Below are 13,246 nucleotides of genomic sequence, written 5' to 3'. Positions count from 1 at the left end.
ACGTTTTAGAGTGCCTCAATTGATAAATACTCTGGTGCCTGAGAGTCAAAAGCTTCTATCAAGTCAATATAAGTGGATTGATGTTTATAAAAATCTTGAACTTGCTAGGAATTCTGATTAGTTATGAACTGAATGGACAAGTTTATGGTCCAGAAACACCTGATTTTGTCATTAGTGAAATGGAATAGACAGCAATCTATTATCAGTCTAACCTATTCTAGGAGGCAGGTATAAAGACAAAGGTGATTTGAAGAACTCTTGATTGCATCAAAGGTAAGTGTTCATTCTTTTACTTAGAACTGGTGCTTACTTGTGCAAAGTGAGTTGTTACAATTGGTGTGTGTGTGTGTGTTTTGTGTCTGTGTGTGTGTAAATACCAAGCTATGAGCCAAAAAAAAAATACTTAAATATGATCTGAGAAACTTTATTTAAATTTTTGTTTTGTAGAGTTAACATTCATTTCAATCATGCAGATTTGGGTTTTGGATTTTTGTTGTTGCAACTTACTGTAACGTGATTAGAGCCTGGTAAAAGACTATATTGGATAATCCTTTAAATACCCATGGTTTTCTGTCTGTAATTTTCCTGAAGTGAAGTTCATCTTAAATAAAAATAAGTTTCAAGAAGGCTCTGAAAAGTTTATGCTTTTCTGCTTTTTTCCCCTGCAGGTTCTCATTTTTACATGTGCTAAGAATTGTATGTTAGAGTCAGAGCATCTTGACTAACAACCATATAAACAGACATAAAAATAATTACCTTGTTCAGTTTTGGGAGGGAGAGTATGTGACTGTGCAGATATTCAGTTAGATTTCCTTCTTGCTGGATTGATTATGCAATCCCTGTTTTTTGTTTTCTTTTTTTAAAAAATATAATCATTAATCTGCTTCTGAGGATATCTAGTTTTGAAGAGAACTGAGATGAAACTCCCATGATTCATTTCTTTTCATTGTAAAAAATATTTTAGTATCTACAATGATGATCGGTTACCTAGCAGTTTACAGCTCAGGTGTAGATTTTCAAAGAGGATGTTTTCAATGTTAAATAAATTCTAAAAATATTTTTCTCTGGTTTTTAAATGCATCTAAATAAATATTCTGTTGTCACTAAAGGAGTAGGTGTAAATTTCTTGTGTGGGAAGAATGGTAAATATTTAAGGTTTTTCCTTAACAGTTTTTTTTCCAAATGCTTCCAAAGTCTTTATATGTTAAAAATGTGTTCTTCATTTCATTGAAATAGATTTGTAAATAAGAACAACTTCACAACTCTGTGTGTGTGTGTGTGTGTGTGTGTGTGTGTGTTTGAGAGAGAGAGAAAGAGACTTAAAGAGAGATTAAGATTGTGTGGTTCACTGGTAGTTCCTGGACTAAGTCTGTACTTACCAACCTTGTAGTCTAGAATAGTCAGATAAGCAGATGATGAAAATAAAGTCTGAGGAGTGCAAGGTGTTTTTGAAGACTTTCTAAAGCAGTTGTGATTTAAAGCAAGAACTAAGACCTAGAGATTGATGAGTGAATAGGAGGGAGAGAAATGATATTTCTAGATATAGGAAACAGCCCGTGTAAGTACATGGGTTATGAAACAAATGTGTTTTGTGGCTGTATTTGATTATCATTTGAATACATGAGTGTTAAGACTAGAGCAGTAACCATTTCTTGGAGGCTTATAGATACTTGTGTTCAGTAATTTGGATTTCATCACATAAGCGGATTGAAATCCCTTGAGTTCTAGCAGTGAAACAAACTATGTAGACTTGCATTTTATCAAGAGAACATGATGTTGACAGCAATATTTTGTTTATCTTTCATTGATCTCCAGTCCATATTAAGTGGAATGGAAATTATGGCTGTGTCAGTAAAGTGACATATCGGGGTATGTTTAGAATGTGGAATTGATGGGAGATTACCTGATTTTATTTTGGGGGGGATGCATGAGACTGAGGATCCCCAAATGATACCCAAGTTTTAATCAAAATATATAGGACATGAACAAATTGAGGCAAGGTTTTGATATTAGTGTACGAACATTAATACAGCAGGCATTAGTGGAACATATTCTCATCTGAAAACTGCTATGCAAGTGTGGCTGGAAAAGGTGAAAAGCGTTTATCCATGGAGGTAAGCCCTAGTGACCATCAGCTGCTGAGTGAGAAGCTTTGCTTCTGAAGTTCTTACTCTGATTTAAGTAAACATGTTAACAGGAAGATGATGAACACAAAACAACTGGCTAAATATCAGCGAGGTCAAATGCAAATAGGAAATATGTGTGGGTATACATACAAGTCAGTAAAAAAATGCCTGAAAGAAGGACAAGGACCAGGGTGAATTCTGATATCCTTATACAAGGGTATTTCAGAAAGTTTGTGGAAATGAATTTAAAAGAAGTTTATTTTGGTGAATAAAAAGTTTTGAAATCCACATGTAGTCTTTTTCATAATTATATCTTTCATGACCTTTTGGCAAACTCCTCATATCTAAGATTGGACAGGTGATAAGGAGAGAGAGAGGATAGGTATGGCTGTTGGAGAAAGCATAGCCACATGCCAGAGATGGGAAGAAGTTAAATGGAAACCTTTATGTAGAAGGTTTTGGACTCGATTAAATAAGGAAAAAATTTTAAGCATTTAAATAGAACATTGCACATTTCTTATAGTGTGTGTGTGTGTCATCAAGAGTCTTCTTTTGACTAGTTTTCATTTGTAGAAAAGTTGCATAGTTTACAAAGCATGCTTATTATGTTTATATATCCTAAACTCAGCTTCCCTGTGACAAAAAGCTTTATGCATTTCTATGGTACATCACAAGTACTGAACCAAGAGGGAAACATTTTTCTTAAGTGAGGTCTATAGCTTATTAGAATTTCCTTTCTTTAAATTTCGTGCCATTTCTGCATTCCAGGATATTACATGACTGTTAGCTTACCAATTATATTTTGAAGAAATATATCTGCCTTTATGTAAAGGTATAGACAGGGATAAATCCGAATTCAGTTTAGAAGATGGTGGTACAGAAAAAAATAGTGTTTTCAGATCTACCGCAGAGAAGTGAGGACTCGAATGGGGCCCTGGCACGTTATACAGGATGCGTGATTCCCAACTGCTGCAACAAATGTCCTCCCTTTGTATCTCTTTAAAAAACCCAAAGACTAAAATACTTTATACTCATACAATATATGTGGAGCTAGGTCTAACCTATAATTTCACATCTAAATTTATATATTTCAATACGTTTTTTATGTAAGTATGTTAATGACAAACATTTTAATCTGAAATAAACCACTTGGGGATATTTCCTAATTGGTTAAAATTGAGAATTGCATTAACTTTGTGCATAAGGATTTTAAAGAACATCACTTAATTTTGTTTAGAGGCCAAACCATTTTATATAACTGTATTCTTGGTATGTTAACTGAAGTATCCCATCATGTAAATATAACTTAGGTTAGGACTAATGGTGTCAGGTTGTTTGTGTTAGCCTGATATCTGTATTTGCTTTTCAGTTTTGTGTTAAATTTAATCCTATTGTTCTCAATAAAAGTGATGAGAAGGTGTGTTGCTTTGCACATACCTTCCTTAATATTTAACATTTTATTCAGCTGCCCTCAAGTTTGAATTAATGAATTTTCCTGTCTGTAAAGTTTTTTCTTCCTTTTGAAATAAAAGAGTTGTGAATTCTTAAGTAATGTCGTTTCCAGAATATTTGCAAATGTGATTATGAAAAGTAATTTCACCCCAGGCCCTTGTATTTCATGTGCTGAAGCAAGGACTAGCTTGCTTTTGATTGAGACTTTTCCCATTTTATTGAGCAGTGGTGTTTCAGGCCCAAGCCGTATTGCGTGGTGTAAGAAAGGAGCAGTGAGCATTTGATGAAAGCAGATAATAAAATGCATCAATTGTGTCAGCACCTCGTCGCAGTCACATCTGGCTTACTGTCAGGGTCCCATTAGATTCCTGTGGTTTTATGTGCCAAAAAATAATACGTTCTGTAGTTAATGGAACCAGGGTATTTGCAATTTGAATAAAAAAAATCATCTTATTTTCTTTAAGATCTTTGTCAGGCTTAAGTTCCATCCCTGCACTGCCATGTCTCTTTAAAATTTTACGATTGAGAGATCAATTGTTCTTTTGATCTGTTTCTTTTCCTTCTTCCAGTGACTCCAGCAGTCTCAGCAGCACTGATGCTGGTTTATTTACCAACGATGAGGGAAGACAAGGTACTGAAATGCTGTTTTTCTCTCTATGGAAAATAATCCTCACTTCTAAGTTGTGCTTAAAATTGGTTGTCTTATGAATTAATGACGCTAATCTGGTGGTCTCTTTTGCTTATGCACACTGTTTGCTAGAGTGAAGTTCAGTATTACCCTTAATTTTTGTACCTGCTGTTTAAGATGCCCTATCTTCCATAACTAAAGCAATTGATTATTTCCAAAACTAGTATATGGATTATCTTCCTTAAGAAAGCTTTATATAGCTGTACATATCTTAGTCCTTTGAATTTTCTCTCCAATGCAAGACCCAAGATACAAGTTCTCATTCTGCACCTGATTCCAAATGCATTTCAAACTTTTCATAAAGATGGAATTACAAGTCATTTATCATTTTTATTTTTGCTGTGACATTTCTTCATCGTATTCAGTTTTTAATTAGATGATTTTCGTAAATTCCATATTGTGTACTGTTAAATAGCAATGTCTTATATCTTAGATGTTTTCTTTTTTTGAAGTTTCCTGAAACTTTCCTTACTTAAATTGGAAATGCATAGGTTTGGAAAATATAAAAACTTTAACAAAGAGACAGGATTCGTTCTTAATTGGATTACTGTCATTTAAATATGTATGCTTATGCTTATTTTACTTTCATTCTCTATATAGGTCATGTAATTAAGCTAATACATAGAAATACTTATTTAAAATGTTACCTTCCTTTCTTAAGAATTTCTTACAGGAAGAGAATAAGTCCCAAGAGAGTATACTATACGTGTATTTTACATATATATATAGGAGTGTATAGTTTTAAATTATTAATTACTTAATGATGCTATAAAGAAGAACACAGCAGCTTCCTATACTTCTTCTTGAGACTTTTCCCTCTTGTGAACAGCTGTTTGATTTCCTTGTAAGAGTATTATGGGGCCTGTGCTTCAGTGCCGTGGGGAAAACTGTGATGCAAACAAGTCATGTGGCTGCTCGGTCAAGTCTTGGCTGCTCCACTTCTGCTCCAGCTCCCTGTTAGTGTACCTAGGAAACCAATGGATTATGGCCTGGGTCATCGTCCTTGCCACCCATCTGAGTGACCCCTTTGGAGTTCCAAAATCTTGGCTTTGGCCTAGTTCAACCCTGACCATTGCAGTCTTTGGGAGAGTAAACCAGCAGAAGGAAGATCTATCATCCCCCCCTCTCTCTGAAACTTTTCCCTTCAAATGAATATATATCTTAAAAAAAAAAAGAAGGAAGTCATTTATCACATCAGTAGTAGTTCCTTTTTCTGTATCTCTAGGAATTGAGATCTAAGATATTCAGTCTCAATTCATTTTTTGTATTTTCTTGTGTTCACACCTGACTTGAGATATTTTAAATTTAGCTGTGTAAGTACTGACATTAACTACTGTGAATTCTACTTTTTTTAAAAAAATAAGATTTTATTGATTCCTCTGTTGAAATACTACTGATTCTGGTTTTCCAAATGCTTTTTTTTATTTCCTTTTCTTTTAAAATATAGCTGATTCTCATAAAACCATTTTCAATGGAATCTCTACGTTGTTTTGGCTTTGCCCTTCAGTGTGTAACTGTGGTGACTCTGTTAGAGCCCAGATTCTTGTAGTGGCTTCTAGTGATTAGTTCAATTCCTGGCTGCTCACTTCTCCTCTGGCTCCTTGCTCCTTCCTGGGGACGCAGAGAATGTTCCAAGTGCTTGGGCCGCCAGTTACCTACACTGGAGGCCTGGATGGAATAGCAGGCTCCAGGCTTTTGCCTGGCCTAGCCTTGGCTTTGAGGGCCATCTGTGAACCTTCAGTTGTAAGATCTAAGTTTTGTTTCTCCTCTTCTCTATAACTCTGCTGCTCAAATAAATAAAATCAGTTTGTTACAAAAAAAGCAGAGCAGGAAGATTTTAATGAATCTTAGACTGTATTCAAAATGCTACTTGTCTCTTATTTTGAAAAGCCATCTGCCTTATTTTACATTTTTTTAAGATTTGTTTCTCATGGCCTCTTCCAAACTGCATGTTACATTAATCATTCATTTTCTCATGATTACATTTGTGGATGTTTCAAAAAGTCAAAATTAGTAAGTAGTGCTGAGTTTTAAAAAGGCTGTCTTATACTAGTGTGTTTTATTTTCTTTATAAACTCTGTATTGTCATTTCTCATTTAAAAAAAATCAACATTTTCAAAGCTATTTCTTAATGAACTTAATTAGGTTATTTTCATTTAATCACATCTGTTCATGACTGTTTCCCCTTTTATATGCCATACAAATCATGAAATTAAGCTAATTATATACCATTATCAGCTGCAAAGAATGGGTTCTCTGGCTTTATATCTTTTAATTCCCAGTAGGAGATGAAGGCACATTTTCTTTAATGTGGTATGGGTTGTACCTTAAATGGTTTTTTTCTGTATTTTTTAAACAAAGTATTAACTTAGTTTTTAAAATTATTTTTCACATTTTAAAATGATTCTAAAATATGTTTTGTGTTTTTGTTAATGGCAGTGCTTGTAGTAGTAAAGAACATTTGATTATTGCACCAATGGTATTGAGTTAAAAGCTTTATAGGTTTTATAAATATATATGATATATGTGATATATATTGTATATATATACTTGTTTGACAGAATATAGAACCCCCAGTTAAATTAGCAATATAGAGAAATATTTTAGTATAAGTGTGTTCCATGAAGTATTGGACATATTTATGTTAAAAACATAGTGCAAGACAATATACTTACATTAGAAGTTAATCTTTGAAACCTAGGTTTCACTGCCATCTAATATTTTTATTTCTATGTTTTTTTAATTAAAATTCATTCATTTTTTATTTGAAAGGGAGATTTACAGAGAGGGGGGAAAGAGAAAGAGAGAGAGAGAGAGAGAGAGAGAGAGAAAGGTCTTTTATGTAATGATTCAATCTAGCTGCAGCAGCTAGAGCTGAGTCAATCTGAAGCTAGGAGCTTCTTCACAGCTTCCCACATGTGTACAAGGGCCCAAGGCTTTGGGCCATCCTGCACTGCTTTTCCAGGCCACAAGCAGGGAGCTGGATCAGAAGCAGAGCGGACGACATGAAGCAGTGCCCATATGGGATGCTGGCACTGCAGGCTTAGGATTAGCCTATTGATCCACCCTGCCAGCTCATCTGTTACATTTTGATTATCTTACAGCCCTAATTGCATCTTTAGGTGATAAGCCTGAGTCTTAACTCAGGGACTTCTTGTGTTTGTGCAGGTGATGATGAGCAGAGCGATTGGTTCTATGAGAAGGAATCCGGCGGAGCATGCGGCATCACTGGAGTTGTGCCCTGGTGGGAAAAGGAGGATCCTTCGGAACTAGACAAAAATTTACCAGATCCTGTCTTTGAAAGTATTTTAACTGGCTCATTCCCCCTTATGTCGCATTCAGGCAGAAGAGGTGAGTATTCCTGCCTAACAGATACAACAGGGTTAGGATCAACCTGGGAATGTGTATTCAGAGAGGCTAAAGGGCAAATTGAGCACAAGATGGATGTAAAACACAAAGAAAAGTATTGGTGCTAATTCAGCTATATTCATCATGCTTCTAAGTGACAAGGAAAGAAAAGTGGCTTCCTGATTTCCTTTTCTGCTAAGCCCATTTGTAGAAAGTTTCAAATGATAGGAAAGTTGAGTAGAAAGAAAAAGCTCCCTGAATGTGACTCAAGGGTTTAAATAGTAGATAAGTGCTGGCTGCATCAGAACCTTACCAAGCTTTGATTCATTTCTTTTATGTGTGGATTTTACATTTTCCTCATAATGTTCATGCTGCTTACACCTAGCTCCAACTTCTAATTTTCTATTGATAGAATGACATCTGTTTTCCAGTGAACTTAGAACCTTCTAAATTGAGTGCTTTTATTTCCTAGGTTTCCAGGCTAGACTCAGCCGCCTTCATGGAATGCCTTCAAAGAATGTTAAAAAACCTGGAGGAACTCCATCTTCAATGGTAGGCATGCTTTCTGTTGAATTCTCATGTTTTGAAATGTTTCCATTTCTATGGAATAAAAAGCCACATCCTCATCCTTTATTCGTTTTCTAATGTTATACTTAAAAATAATCCATTTTTTTGTAGGCTGCAAACTGGACCAGTGAGATTCCCCTATAAACCAAATCTTCTAATGCTATTAATTAGTTACATTTGAACACCTGGGGAGTGACACTCGAGGGAACCTGGCTCCTGTCCTCTTCCCTGGAGGAGTATCATTGAAGTGAGAGCCTCTTTGATGAAAAGATGGGGCTGTTTTTGCTGGAGGACTGGCATTCTTCCTGTTTAGTCAGACGTGAACCTGAGTTGGGAGGCTTCTAGGGATCTAGGTCGGCCCAGGGTGGATAGAAACTACTGTAAATTTGATCTATTTTTAACTTTTTATGGTTGAATCCATTTATGTATTACTTGCTTTGCCAAAATGCTAACAAAAGCTAGATAATTGAAAACTACCAAACCTAATTTACTTATTCTTTAATGTTTATTTTGTGACTGGTTAAGCATGACTTTTTGCGTACCTAAATGTTGTAAATTTCAAAGCAAAATAGTTGATGCATTTGCATTTATGGTTCATTTTCTAGAATATTCTTAAATAAGCAGCATTATTTAAAATATTTGCATTTTACTCAGGGTACAATAAGGGCTAAGTAAAGGATAAGGGCAAGAATCTTTGCTAGAGTTTGTATTTTGTTTGGTTTCCTTTCTATGTGGATAATCTGCTGTGTATTGCAAACCCATTGTACTTTGAAGTATAGTTTCAATTGTACTGCAGAAATCATTCTAGTTCTAAATTAGCTACAGTGATAACTAGTCTGCACTAATAGAATTGTTTACCTTTTAAGTTATCTACTTTGTCTGATACATAAGACATATCAAAATTATTTTACTGTAGAACTTCGTGAAATCATGTGAAAACTGGTATTATTGCAAATTCCTTGTGACTTTGAATTATATTCATGTTTAAAAATAGAGCTGCTTGTACAGCCGTCAAATGGCAGACCATATGTGTCACTGTGAGTGTCAGAAATACTTGCATGAGCTCATTTTCATCGGGTTGGGGGAAAATGTAACATTTCTGTTGATGGTCTAATTCAGTAACTATATTTAAAGTTCAGGCCACTTGAATTCTTAAAAATGATTATATTGAAATCACTAATATTTTTATTAAGTGCCAGTAATTGAGAACAATAATGTGATTTAATATGTGTATTTTTATATTGTATGGTTCAATCAATTGTCTTAGCATTTAATGGCTAAATTAAATGTGGTTGGAAAAGAAGTCTGAAAGTTGACATTACCTTTGCCTGAAGTTATAACAATCAGAAAGATTTTAACATATATATTAAGTGAAAATGTTTGACGTATCTAAAGATTGCTTTTCTGAACTGAAGAAATTAAAAATGATGAAATACAATGTTGAATCTCTTTACCTTCGCATATTTAAAGTGATATTAAAGGTATAATAATGTGATATTTCATAATTGTAAGTAAGTTTTTTTTGTTCTTCGTTTTGAGAGTGAAATTCATTGATTTTTTTTGGAATTACATAAATGCCTTTTATTCTATTTTGTATATTGGTTGTCTCTTAGATCTTAATAAGTCGTTTTAAAACCTTGGACTATGAACTTTGCCTTACCATTCATGAATCTTGATGAATGCTCTCAAGTTCTTGGTTTAGTTTTACCTATTTTTATTTTTGGTTCACTGCTTGCTTGAGCATAACTGGGATTTGTAGCCCATTTTCTAAGCTTATTGCAGTCTCACTGTGGTATTTTATAGAAGCTATTACAACTGATAGGCTAACTTCGTAGTATTGATGATACATGGCTTAACCATACTGGAAGCTGCCTCTCCTCTCTAAATTGTAAAAAGGTGATTAAGTTTCACTTGATGGAGATATACTATATATGTGTGTTTATCGTGAAACAAGTGCACCAGGCCGGAAACTGCTTTGCTGGTCTGCGTTTTTGTATTCAGCATTTTACTGAGGACAATAGACTCCTTCAGGTTTTCGTCCTCTCAACCCTGACTTGTCCTTGCTTGACTTTGTACATTTTTTTGTTTGTTTGTTTCTTTTTCCCAATAAAATCTCTGACTTGGGCAAGAAAGGTAAGAGTTTGAATTTGCGATGATACTGCTGTGCTGTTTCTGTTACTGTTGCTTATATGATTCAATTATGTATAGCTGCTAAGTATAAAAAAGTTTAATTTCACACAACAGTCATCTTTAAAGAATACCTATCTGACCTGTGCTGATGAATGGCATTTAATTACCTTCTATTTTCATATTAGAAAGCTGATTGCTTTTAACAACTGGTCAAATACATGTAGCTGCAACCCATTAAACAGAATGCAGTGAAGAGTTTCTGAAGCAGATGAATGTTGACAGCCAAGGTATAACACTGTGCTGTCTTTGAAAGAAATGACAGAAGAAAACATCTTTTACTAAATTATCCATGTAAACATTTTAAGAGAAGTTTCCAGTTGGATTACAGGAGATTTTAGCTCAGTATGGTTTTTTTTATGAAACCTCTGCAAATACCGAAATAAGTTTCCTTTGAGTCCCTGAGGACATTATTTTCTATCAACTAGTAAGTATAGAACCTTGTTCTGTGTATGTTTGTGTCTAAAGACATTTAGCATGTTTTTGATTCATTGACGTTGAACACTTGCCCAACAGTTCTCTAACTCAGGCCTAAACCAAGTTTGTCAAGCACGTTATTTCTCTCCCAGCTATATCCCCACCTTCTTGTTTCTTGGAAACACTAGACAGCATTTTGCTATGTAATATTTGAGGGACCCTTTAACAAAAAGTTAAAAAATGCAAAGAACTTTTCAGTAAAAAGACTGTAAAAGGAATATTGTTTATAATATGGTAGCTGAAACTAGAAAGCAAAACACTTTGTTGATCTCAGCTGGAAGTGCGTTTGTGCGTCAGGCCACCAACATTTTTTGGTGCTTTGCATGTATCTGTAAATTACATTTTTCAGTGCTTTGCATTCATTTGTCTATGAATGTTGATTTGGCGATTACACATAAATTTTAGCCAGTAGACCAATATGCTAATATGGTATCCACAAATAGGAATTAAGATCAATTGCATTTTTTTAATAGAAATAACAGTGATAATGTAGGAAATTTACAGATTTTGAAGTCAGACCTTTGTGAGTCCACAAAGGTTTTTCTTATTACTTGGAATTGCTTCTTGAACCTCACTTTCTCCTTTTGTTAAATATGGGCAGAGCTTTGTGTAAGTGTTGCCAGACCTAAACAAGACTGAATGTAGTGAAACTGTCTCTGGTGTACAGTATATATTATGCAAATGATAGTTATTAGGTATAAAGTCAGACAGCTGATTATGAAGAGAGCATTTTTATCATGGTCAAACCGCAGCATTTGATACTTTTAAACTTTTCTGTTCATATTTTATATATGATTTCTTCTGTATTTAATATTTAAAGTGTATTGCAGGCTTTTATGTTTCTTTTATATCTCATTTATATTCAAGCTGGCTCTTATCCCTCACTCTGTGAACAATAGTTGGGAATGAATTTTACTTTGACAACCACTGCACTAAATCTCAGAACTTAATTTTACTCTGTAAAATTGCTCTAAACTAAACTCATCAGGTAACCTCTCCCTCGATTTCCCAATCATCAAGCTACTCATTTATGGCAAGACCTAGAATCTTTTTAAGACATTGGGGTTTATATTGCTCTGATATTTAGAAGTAGTTGTGTTCATTTATGTGTGGGTGAATATGGAGACCTGAGTAGCTAATGGAGATAGGAATCATTGCTGCCATCTTTATTGGAGTCCATCCAGCCACCTTGTCCTGTTCCTCTCTTACAAGAATGAAGCAGATGATAATTACAACCAGGGCCATTTTCCAGAAGATTTAACTTAAATCCCTTACCGTTCCAGGGTTTCTGTATTCTGTACAACGCAGAATAATTGTCATTACAATAAAAATGGCAGAATCGGCTTTGAGATCTGGTACTTAACAAATGACTGCAAGTAATTTTACTCTAGCAAAGCATTGCAGGTTAGCTAGCATTCCCTCTTCCTAAGCATTTCTAATTAATCAATATTTTCTGTAGGTAAGACTTCCTTTTTCTTTTTTTTTTTTAACTCATGATCTTTCAGCAGGAGCTACATTTATCCACTGAGTTAGCATTCAGATTATGAATTCTATTGAAAAGCAACAGCAGTAAATGAATTGGCTTGGAATTCAGTATTTGAAAGTCAGCTTAAGTATTATATAAGGAACTGCGTGTTAAAACTTCAGTCTTTTCTTTAAATGTTTATAATTACACAGTTTATTATTTTTATATGTTTGAAATGAAAATGGTTAGTGTGATAGTGGTATTTGTGGTTCTTTTGCCTAAGAAAATGCATCTGTTAAATTCTTAATACATTGGGTTTGTCACATTCAGATATCTGAAAACAATTATATTCACTATTGATTTTTATTAGCATGCCATGTAAATAAACTTAACTTTCAGATTCACAGAATAATACCCTGAACAGAGAAATTTAGCTGTTCAGAATATTGAGTTAGGAGAAGAGGAATATGATGGATTTTATTTTGCTTATACAGTCATAGAAAACAAGACCTTTAGAAGCGGCATTTTGATCATTATAATCAAATTCTAAGATTTACACTATTAAGTTTTATTTTGGTTTTTCTTAGGGTACCCAGTTAGGGGTGTTCTGTTTTATAGCCTGTTGCTACAAAAGAACCACTTAAAATGGAGTTACTTTAAATAACTACAGAAAGTATTCTGATAAACATTTTAAGAAAAATCTAAAATGATTTTTGATAAATCTTAACAGCCCATAATTTGATCATATGCTGAATAGTTATCTAAAATTCTTAAGTGAACCTCTGTAACTGAAGTGTTTCATAAGCCGATGCTTGTTTTGTTTCCTACAAGACTTTTAAATACCTTGGAAAACAAAGATCTCATACTTAGGATGTTATTATATTATAAATGGCATATATAAATTCTAGTTACCACATGTGTTACTTTAGCATCTAG

At 34.1% G+C, this 13,246-nt stretch overlaps 1 protein-coding gene across 3 annotated transcripts in view; it reads left to right on the top strand.

Annotated features, from left to right (window-relative positions):
• GPATCH2 (G-patch domain containing 2) overlaps positions 1 to 13,246 on the top strand; it is a 153,816-nt gene that overhangs the window by 9,423 nt on the left and 131,147 nt on the right. For 2 of the 3 annotated variants that reach the window (XM_040985680.1, XM_040985679.1), the window contains exons 3-5: positions 4,148 to 4,209; positions 7,435 to 7,617; positions 8,087 to 8,166. In XM_040985680.1, coding sequence (XP_040841614.1) covers positions 4,148 to 4,209; positions 7,435 to 7,617; positions 8,087 to 8,166 — 325 coding nt within the window. Of the gene's footprint in view, positions 1 to 4,147; positions 4,210 to 7,434; positions 7,618 to 8,086; positions 8,167 to 8,292; positions 12,492 to 13,246 lie in introns of those variants that run through there. The other variant, XM_040985681.1, reaches the window with a different exon arrangement.

Source organism: Ochotona curzoniae, unplaced genomic scaffold (genome assembly GCF_017591425.1).
Source record: "Ochotona curzoniae isolate NIBS_2020 unplaced genomic scaffold, NIBS_Ocur_1.0 contig_430, whole genome shotgun sequence".
Taxonomy (NCBI): Eukaryota; Metazoa; Chordata; class Mammalia; order Lagomorpha; family Ochotonidae; genus Ochotona; species Ochotona curzoniae.
The sequence above is the reverse complement of the archived record's forward strand: the minus strand, read 5'-3'. Positions and strand labels throughout refer to the sequence as shown.